Below are 14,976 nucleotides of genomic sequence, written 5' to 3' on the forward strand. Positions count from 1 at the left end.
TTATTATATAGAGTCATATAGAGTTATATAAAGTTATGTAGAGTTATATAGAGTTATATAGTGTTATATAGTGTTATATAGAGTTATATAGAGTTTGCATGTTTGTAGGTGGTTTGAATGTTTGTAGGTGGTATTTTTTTAATTTTAGGTGGGTTCTTTAACGGTTGCTCATACATACATACATACATCATGTTTGTTTGTGTGGTAGTATTTTATGTTCTGTTTTATTCCTTTTTCTCTGCTGAAAGGCCAATGAATTGGGCTCTTGAGTTTTGTAATTTTAGGTAAGCTAGGGCCATAATGTAATGAATAGGTAATTTAAGGCTACGTTGTAACACACACTCATTAATAGATTTAGGGTTTAAGTTTTATATTATTATTACTAAGTTGGAGCCCAAGGCATTACGTAGGTGGTGGGGTGGGTGCCGATTGGCAAATGAATTGGGCTCTTGAGTTTTTTGTAATTTTAGGTAAGCTAGGGCTTAATTGTAATGAATAGGTAAGTTGAGGGTACGATAGCCGATAGACTCTGAATTTCGAAGTCTGTTGTCAGAGGTAAGCCTTGGTGGCCAGTGGTGTACCGGCAATGGTTTACTATCCGGACGGCAATGGTTTACTATCTGCACGGTAATGATTTACCATGCGGCACGGCCATAGTCTACTACCCGCACGACTTCTGGACGGCAAATGGTTTACTATCCGCACGGCAATAGTCTACTATCCGCACGGCAATGGTTTTCTATCCGGTGCCCTGGCTGTCGGTGAACCTCTGTGCAAGGAGGAAGAATGAAGGGGGACTTTCGACTATCGTACCATTAACAATTTGATATAGATTAGTTAAGGTAATTGAATAGGTAGATAGGATTATTTTTATTAAGCAATTTGAGATGCAGGCACCGCTAAGCTTTCTGATGAGAATCTACTCTTTTTCTATCTTTCTCCATCAACACGGGGCTGTGTTTCAACAACAATCTCGAGGAGGACTGGCACCAGTTTTGGAGGACAACGTAGGAACCGGACACGCAATTCCATGCGTGTCAGATGATGGTCAGTGCAATGGAGGTTCGTCGGTAGTGAGTGAAGTTTCTGGAGAGTGCGCGCCCGCACATTTACATACACACACATCAATACAACACATACATACACAACATCCATTCATTCGGTGTCGTTGTTGCTATGTTTCTCTTCAGCTTTATATTTTCTTTGCCGTGAACCGGGCTTTAATTTAATTCATAGGTAAGTTAGGGACTGAGATGAGTTAAACAATTGTAAGTAGGCTAGGGCTTAACATTAGTTAAAAAGCTTCAAGTAAAATAAAAACGCTAAAATATGTTAAATAAAATACTTGAAACATCTAAAACGAGAAATACAAATTTGTAGGTGAGTTGAGTCAATGTTTATAAGTAAGCTAGGGCCCTGAGAGTAATTTTATTATAGGTAGGTGACTGACTATTATTCTTGCGACTTCTTACTAGTTTTGTGTGATGTGTTTGTTTTCGCTTCACAACACCACACCAACAAAACAAACTACATTTCATTCTCGTCGTCGCCTTAAATTGTACCTTTTTGAACAATCTTTTTAATAATGTCTATTTATTTATTCATTAAATGTTGACTGGTTTCTAGTTTTTTTTAAAAAATGGTTATATAATTTTTGGATATTTCTTGATTTACTTTGTATATATGCATGTATAAATTATTTCTGTTTAGTATGTTGATTTAGTCATTATCATATGTTGTGAACTGTTCTTACTAAATGTTCATGTTACGTGGTTTATTATCCTTCGAGAACTTCTAAGGAGTGTGTATGATAATAAAAATAATGGATAATAATTATTTTTATTGGTCGATATTTTGTTATATTTGTTTATTTAAATTACGAATTTAAAAAAAAATTGACATTTTAAAATTTTAATTAACCGTCACTTTTCATTTTTGAATGAATTCAAATAAAAGCAACTACTGTGTTTTTCTTTCTTTACTAAAATCTCGAAATTGTTTGTGGATCTGTACGGTTAACTGTTTGTTCGAGTTTGAACAGGCCTTGCAAATTTTTTTTATTTATTTTTGTTTTTATTTTTGTTTATTTGGTTCATTCAATTTAGTTGATTGATTGATCGGTTGATTGATCGGTTGGTTGATTGATTGACTAACAGACTGACTGACTGACTGGCTGGCTGGCTGGTTGGCTGGCTGACTGACCGACCGACCGACTGACTGATTGTTTGATTGATTTATCTCATAGTATTGTATACATGAGAAAAAATCCGATTAAGCCAACCTACGGCTTCATTAAGCCACTGTTTTTCACCTGACAAAAGCAATTTCTATATTTATACTGACAAAAATAATTGTGATATGAATATATTGATTTATTTAAAGCATTATATGTACAAAAAAGTGCTATCGTAAGAGTTCTATGAAACCCTGTAAGCCACTGCTGTAAGCCAACGTATGATTTCAGCAGCCAGTTTCTTATGAGCACCAGCAGAATGTAAAATATTCATTGAATATAATGAAGATAGTTGTAAAATAACAATTTTGATTTATTTAGGCTGTTTATTTTATAAGCAAACCAATTTTTAACATGATCGAATACCTAGTGTAAAAAAAAAGGGTGACTATAGTTCAATCCTACTAAGCCAACCTTCGGCTTCAGTAAGCCACCGGATTTCACCGGACCAAAAGCAATTTTTAATATTCAAATTAACAAAAATAATTTAATAATACATAATTCTATTAATCATTATTAAAATTAAATAGAATTACTACAATGTTTTAAGCATATTAAATCAAGTAAATATTTCATTTAGCTTGCCCGTTAAAATCCATGCAATTTCGTAAGCCAACAATCCAAGCACGACAAATAGCCCGACCGATAGATCGAATTGATCGATTAGTCCTATTATTCTAGTTATGTGGTTTGGAGCAAGAAGAGACATTACTGACAATAATTAAAAGTTGAAAAAATTGAGGTTCTTTGCATATCCCTGTTTCAACCCATAAGAAGGTGTTGTATGCTGGTAAATAGGCCTCCCCTTGAAATAGACAGCATGTTTTTTGTTTTCATAGATAAATAATGAAATTAATTGAACATGTTTAGCTATTTTTTAACATGAGTTATAAAGTTAAATATTGTTTTTGAATATATATATATATATATATATATATATATATATATATAAAATATTTAAAATATGTTATAAAATCAATTTTAAATTAACAATTTTAAAACAAAATGGCTTTCCATAGTACAAGTGAATGCAATAACATTAAAAACTGATCGATTTTCGCGAAAACTTTTATTGTTGCTAAGTTACATTTCAGAATATAGCTTAGTTAAATTAAATGAAAATAAAAGAGATTATTTTATTTCCTAATTATGAACAAAGTGACAAAATTTGGTTTCAGTTATAATCCGCGCGCTCTACTAAATTGTGATATCTCTCCACAAAACAGCCCTTCGGATTTAAATTTGAATTCTCAGCAGCTGGTTCAATCTATGATGCGTAGGTCGGCTATGACAGAAAAACTGAAAGATGTTTCCTGCGACTCGCTAGATGGCTAGCATTTGATAATTATGAATTTCAATTAATTATTTCAATTTTTTCATTTACAAATGTAAATTCTTTGTGTAAACTGTAAATTAAATAAGGACAAAATAATAAGAATTAGTGTTGCTGTTTGTTAAGTTAAGTTAGTGTTAATTGTTAATTAATCATGTACTTTCAAATTAAAGTTGAACTCAGCCTAGGGTAATGAATAGATAGTAGAATATAGTAAAAGGAACATTAGTACTATTGCTACTACTACTACTACTAGTACTGCTGATAGTTGCTTAGTAGTAGTGGTAGTAGTAGTAGTAGTAGTTGCTGTGGCTGCTGTTGTTGTTGCTTAGAAAGAGCAATAGGAAATAGTCGTTAAAAATTTTATGGTGCATTAAATGTTGGTTAATATTTTTTTGAGAATCTTCCATTTAAAATGGAACCTATAAATCTGTAGCAAATATTGATTCAAGATAACTTTTTACGAAATGATCATTCTAGAAATCAACTGCAAAGAAACAAAAGTTCAATTCAGCAAAGATGTAGCAGTGCACCATTTTTCACCCGATCGAACGACCAGTACCATTGATGATGACAACCTATTACCTTTAGACTCCAATCTACGATTAAACTTATCCAACGATGACGACGATGAAGATGACGCTGTTGATGATGATAATGATTATGTTAGGGATTTCAATTATGACCTAAGAAGTGATATAAGGTATTTGGCCATGAGAATCAACGAACTCGAAACTAAATATGATTACAATGATGATGGTGGTGATGATGACGTTGATTACGACATTGATAATGATGATACTAGATATGATGGTGGTGGCATTGCAGATTTCAGCCATTTTTCATACAATGATGAGAACACATGGAACGACGACTGCGATGGAACTAATGGTAACCTTAAGGATGACAGCGACACCAAAAAACTGAAAATCAATCCCAAAAATGACAGTGGTGATGCTGGTAATGGTGGTAAATATGGCGATGAAGATGGTGATGAAGATGGTGAGGATGAATTGTCTTATAGCATTGTAAAGAGCTACTGCCAGCTTGTCAACCAGTCCACAGGCTCCGAAGCTCGCGATGTTTATAATGATAACGATGATGGTCATGATGATTACATCAGCTTCCGTAATAATAATGATGATAATAATGATGATAATAATAATAATAATAATAATAATAATAATAATGATGATAATAATAATAATAATAATAATAATGATAATAATGATGATGATAAAAATGTATGCAATGATGGTGGTGATGCTATTGCAAGAAGAAATATTAATTATAATGATGATAGTGCTATATATCACAATGTTGCTGCGGGTGATGATGATGATGAGGATGGTGATGATGAGGATGGTGATGATATGAGTAACAACAAGCAGGTTGATGATGGTAATAATGATGATAATAATAATGATAATAATAATAATAATAATAATAATAATGATGATGATAATGATGTTACTGAAGATAAAAATGATGATGATGATGTTGGTAACGGTGGTGAAGTTGGTGGTGGTGTAACAGAAAATTTTGCTTCTAATGGTAATAATAATTATGACCATTCTAAGTATGGCCGAAGGAATTTGGCAACACTCATTCTCGATAATGATGACGACGACGATGATGATGATGATGATGGCAATGGTGATAACTTTGGTGAAGGTGGTGGCGGCGGTAGTTGTGTTGGTGGTGGAGTTGTTGTTGGTGCTGGTGGTAGTAGTGGTAGTGGTGCTGGTGGTAGTAGTGGTAGTTATATCGACGATCAACTGAAAAGGGATCAACAACATTATAGCAAAATGACTAGAAGTAGTACTGTCTGCAATAATAATAATAATATTATTAATGATATTAACAATAATAATAACAATAATAATCATAATAAAATTAATAATAATAAGAATAATAATAATAACAACAATAATAATCATGATAAAATCAATAATAATAATAATAATATAAATAACAATAATTATATAAATAGTGATAATAGTATAAATAATAGTAATAACGTGGAACAGACGTTGGATAAGCCGCGGATGAATTCAACGATACGCCTCCAACGGCAGCTGGAAACCTTAAAATCGGCAAAGTACATTCACGAGCATTTCAGTAGAGGGAAGTTTGCTGATGACGAAATGCAGGCTAACATCAATAAAAAAGTCATTTCATTTTTTTAGTTTATTTTTAATTATTTTTTTTATTTATTTCAAGATGTGTGGAGGTCTGTTTGCATTTTAACCCAGACTGTTTGATAGTAGGGCCAAGCGCCTTAACCATTACACTAACCATTAAACTAGATGTTATTATTAAAGGTTATAGAATTCTTTTTGTATGTTTTTCTTAGGCCATCTCGATGCTGAACTTTAAAGAGAACATAAACTTCACCAACTTAACAGACATCAATTTCTGCGAGAAGGAACTCCTCGATAAGGAGGTCGAGGACAGGTTGAAAAAGGTGAAACGGGAAAAGCCAGTGTCACTAAAGGTTCGCGTATTGTTTTGTATTTTGTATGCTTGTGTTTTGTTGTATGTTTGTATTTTGTTTGTATGTTTTTGTTGTTTATCATGCATTTGGTATATCGTTTCAACTTGTCAGTTTGTTGTTGTATGTTTGTTGTTTTTGTATGTTTGTATTTTATTGTATATTTGTATCTTGTCTGTTTGTTGTCGTATGTTTGTTGTTTTTGTATGTTTGTATTTTATTGTATGTTTGTATCCTGTTTGTTTGTTGTTGTATATTGTAATGTTTGTACGTATGTTTAATTTGTCGTTGTATGTTTGTTTGTTTGTTGTACGATTGTACGTTTGTGTGCCTCGTTAATCACCCCCTAACCAACGTAGGAGATGGTCTCGAAAGTACCTGACATCAGGGACTTCCACCACCCAGACATGTCCACCAGCGAGCCACACAGCCAGTTCTGCCTCGATCAATGCTTGAAGAATGTCTACAAGGTAAAGTTACGGACTGTCGGATCGAGTCACGCGTTTAATCTTTATAATGATATGAGGAACTGGGAGCTATCCTGATGGTCCAATTTAGTTTTTATTATTTTCTCTATCTATCTATTTATCTATCTATCTATCTAGCTATCTATCCATCCATCCATCCATCCATCCATCCATCCATCCATCCATCCATCCATCCATCCATCCATCCATCCATCTACATATTTTCTATCTACATTCATTCGTGTATCTATCCATTTATTCTTTCATTCATTCCCTCAGTCGCTCATTTATTTTGATTTATTATATTTATTTTATATTTATTTCGATACTTTATTTATTTGTTTCTATCTTGATATATTTAAATGTTGTTTCATCATTTTATTAACTTTAACTTATCTGCCAAGTTGAATTGAATTTTTTGCCAATTGCGTGCGATTAAAAATGCTGTAACACCACAAGAAAAGTTTTTACTTTCAACTGTTGTTTCTACATTTTTCACCACTGAATACTATCAAAATATAGTATTATTACACAACATTAGCATCGCCCATTCATTCATTGTATTGTATTGTATTATATTGTATTTTATTGCATTGTATTGTATTGTATTTTATTGCATTGCATTGTATTGTGTTGTGTTATATTGCATTGTATTGCATTGTATTGTATTGCATTGTATTGCATTGTATTGCATTGTATTGTATTGCATTGCATTGTATTGTATATTGTATTGTATTTTACAGCATTGTATTGTATTGTATTGTATTGTATTGTATTGTATTGCATTGTATTGTGTTGTGTTGTATTGTATTGTATTATATCACTATTATTCATTGTTGAAACTGTATATGACGGTATCTCTAAATGGAAAATTATACATACGTGGCAAAATGTGAATCGAATATGGGTGGCAAAATGTGAAACGATTTTGGCCAGGACTGTATTTACCTGCGTGTACGCTGTCAGTCGTTACTTCGTCGTTACATACTTAAGACTCCTTGTCATCTCATCAAATTGTTCAAAGAGAAGTCAGGTACATTTTTTTTAAATGATCAAAAAAAAATTGATGGCAAAGAAAACAACGTCCTACCTCGGGGAACTGGGTCGCTAAACGAAGATTGATTGATTGAATTCAATTGAATGAATCGGAGTGTTAGTCGTGAATTGAGCAACAAAATGCTCCATTCTCGTCAAATAATTGATGTCTACACTATGAGCTTGTAGCCTTGTAAGACGATATTGTAAAGTTTAGATTTGTAAACTGCTATGTAATTCAACAACTTGAGTTCACTCATACCTTACGATGTATGTTGGATGATTGCATTGCCAAACGTGCCTTTAAAAAAAACCGTTTAGTAAGAGGCGCTTGATGTATGCAAGAAATATATATCATGGAATTCTAGATACTAACAACGTTAACATCAAGAAATCCACACACATGCACACACCCCACTCACACACACTCACACACACATTAAAAAAAGCATTAATGATACGAGCCAAATGCATCCAATTATAAACGATTTTTTTTAAAGCAAATAATATTTGTTCGTTTTGTTTCTCCATTCCAATATAACAAGAATTTCATACGAAGATGTAAGATTGATTGCTTGTGTGCGTGTGTGTGTGTGTGTGTGAGAGAGAGAGAGAGAGAGAGGTCGTGTGTGTGTCATGTTTTTTTCTCAATTTCAGTATATAGGAACTTCATATGAAAGTATTAGGGAAATTAAGTACGCTTGTGTGTGTGTTCGTGTTGTGTGTGTGTATGTATGTGTGTGTGCGCGCGCGCGCGTGTGTGTGTGTGAATCAAGTTTCTTTTCTCTATTCCAGTGTATAGGAATTTCATATGAAAATGTGTTTGATTGTGTGTTAAGTTCATTTGTTTCTCTATTCCGTTATAAAGGAATTTCATATGAACATGCGTTGGATGTGTGTGTAAAATGAAAACAAAAGTAAAAACATTTTGTCAGAAATTGGAAAAATAACTGAACACCTAGAAGCGTTAGGTCCACCTATAAAATTAATTGGAAAAATATACCTAACACACTTAAGGTTTTACTTTCAAACTATCAACATTGTATGGCTTAATGACAGCCAATGTGTACAATGGCGTTTCTATCTTCAGGCTAATCTTTTATTTCGTTCCATCGGTCGTAATTTATCTTACCGTTTTGTTACTCGTCAAAATTGACCGTGGTCTCATTCGAGCTCCTTATTAGTCCTCTCGTCTTGTCGGGTAGAAAACTGGGAAGAGGAATTTTGGTTTTTAAATGATCAATTAACAATTTAATCGTTCAAAAAAGAAACAAATCTAATTCCAAAAAATTAACCTTCATGAGACTTTCACCCATCATCAAACACGGAATGATTAGATGGAAACAAATGCTGCGTGTTGAATTTGTTGCTGAACTAACTTGTTCAGTGCCGCTACCAACCAGAGGTGGCTGGGCACAAAGATGTGTAACTTGTTGGTCAGCACACCGTCCAGTATTATCTGCGCGGCTTTCTCGGGAGACATGAACATAAACTTTCTTGAAAGATTTAATTAATTGATTGATTAATTAATTAATTAGAGGTCGTTAAACCAAGGAAGGAATATAAATCTCGGTGATATCTATATTTTATTTTACATCTTTGCGGATCCAGACACTCGTGCATCCAAACAAGAGCCAAAATGAAAATAATAATAGGGAATTATTACCCAGATCACCATACCTTGCGTTAAACTTTTACAACTTATCAACAACGTTCAAGCCACGAACCGCTTTTAAAATGTGTATATATTTTATATGTTGTAGACTGCACAGTGTTGAGACAATCATTTTTACTAACATGTCTTTATCGGGAATGCACCTATGGACCAAGGGGGTGTCAACGCCAGTTGGGTACACGATGGAGACGTGCAGGTTGGTCATTTTGTGGCTGAACTCGTGTGCCAGGGCTTCGGACAAGCCCCTCACTGCATACTTTGTGGCTCTGCGTGGTTTAAGAAGTCTTTAATAACTTTTGTTTGTCGGTTTTATATACACGGTCTTTTAAAGTGTTAATTTCGCATTTTTTGTTTATATATAATTTATACAAATTTTACTCTGTTTATAATGTGTAATTAATTTAAACGAATTAAAAACATTCAAATCGTTCTGTGTATCAACTAATGTTGGTTATTTGAAATAATTTACATAGCTTAATTCATTGTCAATCTCATTCCGCTAAAAAATTGGCAAACAAAATGTTAACTATCCTTTTAGTAAACTAATTAAAGATAAGGTTATGTATATAAGTGTATGCAGGACACCAGCGACAGAACGCTAGCGACAGCAACACACTAGCGACAGCAGCTCACTAACGTATAATCTTCCATGTTTCCAATGCCTATGCAGCCCGCCACTGAAGACACATTAACAATGTGCCCATCATTTCTTCTGTACATCTCTGGCAGGAACTCTTGGATTGTCTGTTACGAGAATGACATTTTTAGCGGCAAACCATTTAAAAATTGCTTTTTAAAAAATTGTTCTGATGAATATTTTTTTTCAAATATCTACCAACCCAAAACATGGCCATCAAATTGACGTTGACAATTCTTTTGATATCTTCCTCAGTCTGGTTCCTGAAGTTCTTATAGTTGATGACTCCGGCGTTGTTAACAAGGATGTCTACCTCCCCCAGATCCCTGCGAACCATCTGAGCCACCCTCGCCACATTCTCCTTCTTGGAAACGTCACACACGTACGAGTGGCAGGGGGCATTCAGGGCCGACACCTGGCTGGCCGTCTCGTCACATGTCGCCTGCAGTTACGTTGAAGGTGTTTTATTTTACAATTGAATCGAGCGAGTAGTCAATTTATTGATGTAATTAATTTTTTTCTACTTGTAAACTTTGATAACTTTCAAAAGATATGAGTTCTGTGCGTTAAATGCTTTTTATATTTCATTTTCGTTGCGTCAAAGTAATTTATTAATTTATTTTCTTCAACTGTTCTCACTTAAATGTTGTTAACCCCGATGGAAATGAATTGTATACGTTAATGCAGTTTAAACGCAATTAAGAATTCAATACATCAAAATAGTTTATAACAAACTTTATCAATGTCTAGTAAGGCCAGTTTAGTCTTCTGGGCAGCGAACTTGAGGGCCAGTTGCCTTCCAATACCCCCACCTGCCCCGGTTATCAGCACTACCTTCCCGCTTATGTTCTTAGGCTTTGATGGGACAATTTTTTTAAAGATTTCTTTGACAACACTGTACAAAATTACGAAGAAACAGCTGATATATTTGATGATACTTAACATTTTGATAGTTCCTTCAGACAAAATTTGACACTACGTTACCTAATTAGTTATAATACACCTTCTTGTGTTGAGTTAGAAAAGTGTATGTGAGAGATATGCTTTGTGTCTGGCGTGTCAAGCGAGTTGTGTCAACAGTATAACTATTGAATGAGTTTCAACAATAGCACAATGCCTCTCATAAACGGCATTGTCTGCAAAATTTTTAAGACGAGACATCTCTAGATTTTACCAACTTATTTTAAATGGAAACATTTCATTATGTTAATATATGCATAGAGAGATAGAAAAAAAAGTAGGAGAGCATCAAAACAACACGTATTGCAATTTAAAATTCATACACATAAAAATTTTATGAGACATTTGAACCAATCCTCTAATGAGATATCTAAGAAAAAAAACTTTCAATAGACAACCTCGGATCATCGCAATTAAAAGTTTCTAGACGTTTAGACAGTGTCGTTCGTTATCCCATATTTCTCCATTTAGAGAAAAATTTTCGTTTCACTTTCAGGCTGACTCGTATCGTTTCGTTAAGTTTTTGTGTAATTAGTCGATCCTGCTTTTTTATTTGGCCTACTCACTGGCTGATCTTCAGTTTTCCATTTTGGTCAAATGATAAAATTACTACAGAATGACTCTGGGACTGTGGCTCTTTCCACAAAGCCAGGATCTTCACAAAAAAACCACTACCGGCCGTTTAATACTACTAGGAACCATAATTTTTTAATTTTTAAAATTTTTCTAAATTAAATTTATTACAAATTAGTATGTTATACATATTAATATAAAAAAATTTGACTCATAAAGGTTTAGTCTGATCAAATATTATTAACAACATTTTATTTGTATTTGACATAATATTTTTCTCCTTATGCAAAAGTCTTTAATTTGAGACTTTCAGTAGTCTTAATTTTATAAACTTTGCAAACGTGGATGTTGTTTAAAATTTTGCATCGTTCCATTTCCGCCAGGACGATGAAGATAACAGTTTCAAGCTCTCCTCCAACCAACTGTTCATAGAGATAAATCATACAAATCAAACAGATGGTACAAATATCGGGCTTACAAAGACTTGGCTCCCTTCTTTAAAACACCATGCCGAACTAATTTAGAAAAAATTTTATCGGGAAAATAAGACAACTGCCCGCCTAATGAAAAAAAGTTTATAATTTTTCAAGTAATGGAGACAAAAATTTTGAAACAGTGGCAGTTTAACAATATTTTTAAAAAATGTTTATACAAATTGTGCCAGCAACGTGTGGTGTTTAAAAATTTACTGAGGCTATATTCACTGATGATATTTAACATTTTCTCATATTTTACTGAGTCTTTGTCAGTTAACAGTAGTTGAGTATCATTTGATGCATTGTATTAGTTTGTTTTAGAGGTGAGCAAAAATTGAAATTTGTTCCTAATTTCCTCCCTATTTTTTTTCATTTCCGATTCTCTCTCGAATTCCCATTTATGACAAAGTTCCCAAAAACTCCCATCCCCTAATTTGTTTAACTAATTCTCATAAAACTCATGAAACATAAATAAAAAACTTTAATATTTAAATTAAACATTTGGTCGAAATAGTGCACTGCATTAATTAAGAAAACATTTAAATAAATAATATGTAAATAAATTAGATTTCAGTTTGTTTCAGACACAATTAGTCATTCGAGGAATAAAAATAAGCATAAGTCAATCACATAGTCAGAAGGACAATTGTTATTTAAACATCAATGTTTGTTGAAAGCCTATTTTACACAAACAAAAAAAACACACAAAAAAGGCTATATAAGACTTTCCTTAGTTATCTTTCGATAATAGCCAGCTACTTTCCTCATCTATTAAACGCTGCAACTCAATTTTGGTTACTGTTGAAGTAGTTGAAGACATATCGAATATATTGCCAAATTCAATAACTAACTTAAATTTACTAATTCTATTGTAGTTTAATGAGACTCGACCAACAAAACCCCAAAGAAAAATCTATGTGGAAAACTAAATGAGATTATTAACCAAATACCGCTACTTGACTGTGCAGGAAATGTTTCAAAGCTTGGTTGATTTCACTTGATTTCATGGTGGCAATCTTCTTTGTTAACGCACACGTGTGTGCCTATGTGTATTTGTTGATCACATGTGTACGAGTATACATATATAAATATATATATATATATATATATTTATATTTATATATATATATATATATATATATATATATATTTATATATAGGATTTAGACTATCATAAATACAGTTGTTTATATTGAAGTAAGACATAATTTTGATTTTGAAATTGAGAAACTCAACTACAAGTTGAATAATGCCGAAAACGCAGTGATCTTTATAAATAATTGTATATATATATATATATATATATATAGGCTTTTATTTTCGAACGTAGATGTCATTTTCTCCCTTCCCACCCGTCATTCCCGAACAGCGATTCTCTATATTCTAAAATTCCCATTCCCGAAAATTATGTCTTACCAATTCTCAGGGAATCCCATGGGATTTCCACGATTCCCGTTCCCATGCTCACCTCTAGTTTGTTTATGGATAATTTATTTACTAATATATCAACGTTTTGAAATTTTTTTACAAATTATTTAAACTTCAACCATATGACAAATAAATATAATTATTTGTGGAGGGTTGTATAATGACGCAAATGCCCTCCCCCCAATGTTAATCTCAAGTAGTAAGGTTCAATTCCCACGATTGAACTCCTCAGCTTCTATGAGTTTCATTCAAACTGAACTGGCAATATTCGTTCTGATGAATGAGATTCAGTTAGCTGTGAGGTAGCGCTATTAAGTAGAATTAATCAAATAATGAGCTATTGATTGAAATAAACGCCATTAAAAACTTGATTAATTTTTTATAATTACAAGTTTTGATAGTAAGGCTGGAATGTGAGATGTCTGACAACCATGTGGCCTTCATCTCCAGGGTACGTTCATACCGGGAATGGATAAACATGGATCATTTTGTAAGAATTTTTTCATCATCTATTATTATTTGGAATAAACTTTACCGATTTACGACGAATTCGTTAAAAAAAATTTTCAAGACGGATTTCAGACACGCCGATCATAAAAAAAAGTAACCAGGAATTAATGACTCGTTATAGTCTCGTTATGTTGCGAAACGAAATCAAACGAACGCGCGTACACACGTGCGTAACGCATACATCGAAGATCTTACCAAGTCTTCCTTACCTGTCACTATGGCTTTCAACTACCAAGGCATCCCAGCTGAACAATGCCGTCGCCAGTTTATACATCGATAACATTCGTGACAAATAAATTAACACGCAGGCAGACATGCACGCATAACTGCAGCATAAATATCCAAATATCTTCAATCAAAGCAAAAGTGACACACAATTACACACATACACACATCTCACACACAAACACACACGCAAACGCATACACAAACACACACACATTAATGAATAGAATTACACATGTATATGAATGAATAGAATAAATACACACACACATACACGCAGCATACACACACACTCCACACACAAACAATAAATAAATGCATACATAATTACACATACAGGCAACATATTCACACACACACATGCAAACACTTATACAACTATGTACATTAATATGAATGAATGGAATAACGTTGTATATGAATGAATAGAATGAATAAATAAACACACACGCAAACTCACACATACACGCACACAACACATACACACACACAAATAAATGAATGCATACGAACAATCCATCCAGATTCCAGAGCAAGCCAGAGCTTTATAATAGAAGATCACAGAATAGCTGTACAATGAGTGTTAGCTCAGCGTAGCCCAAATCAGTAAACAAATTAAAAATATCAATAAATAATTATAAATAAATAGATATAAATATATATATATATAAGTTTGTGTGTGTCTGTCTGTGTGTGTGTGTGTATGTGTTTGTGTGTGTATGTATTGCGCATTACACATTGAATGAATGAATGAATGAATAAATGAATGCGAATACGTATGCATATATGAATGTGTTTAATCATTCCTTCTATGAGTTTATATATATATATATATATATATATATATATATATATAATGTAGTTTATTTAATTGTATGCTTATTCATAGTAGTGCTAATTTGAGGTTTAATTTTGACAACAGAATTATTG

At 33.0% G+C, this 14,976-nt stretch overlaps 2 protein-coding genes across 2 annotated transcripts; one reads left to right on the forward strand and one right to left on the reverse strand.

Moving 5' to 3' along the window:
- Window positions 1–4,033: 4,033 nt before the first annotated feature.
- On the forward strand, window positions 4,034–6,664 carry HELRODRAFT_193750 (hypothetical protein; the record flags this gene model as incomplete). Its single annotated transcript, XM_009028751.1, has 3 exons — window positions 4,034–5,737; window positions 5,923–6,063; window positions 6,420–6,664. 3 exons carry the CDS (start codon window positions 4,034–4,036, stop codon window positions 6,603–6,605), a joined length of 2,031 nt encoding a protein of 676 aa, XP_009026999.1. The 3' UTR covers window positions 6,606–6,664.
- Window positions 6,665–8,895: 2,231 nt separating this feature from the next.
- HELRODRAFT_87513 (hypothetical protein) lies at window positions 8,896–10,819 on the reverse strand (the record flags this gene model as incomplete). Its single annotated transcript, XM_009028724.1, has 5 exons — window positions 8,896–9,054; window positions 9,356–9,503; window positions 9,875–9,981; window positions 10,077–10,316; window positions 10,610–10,819. The coding sequence occupies 5 exons, from the start codon at window positions 10,817–10,819 to the stop codon at window positions 8,896–8,898; spliced, it is 864 nt and encodes a 287-aa protein (XP_009026972.1).
- Window positions 10,820–14,976: the final 4,157 nt, after the last annotated feature.

Source organism: Helobdella robusta, assembly GCF_000326865.2.
Source record: "Helobdella robusta unplaced genomic scaffold HELROscaffold_58, whole genome shotgun sequence".
Taxonomy (NCBI): domain Eukaryota; kingdom Metazoa; phylum Annelida; class Clitellata; order Rhynchobdellida; family Glossiphoniidae; genus Helobdella; species Helobdella robusta.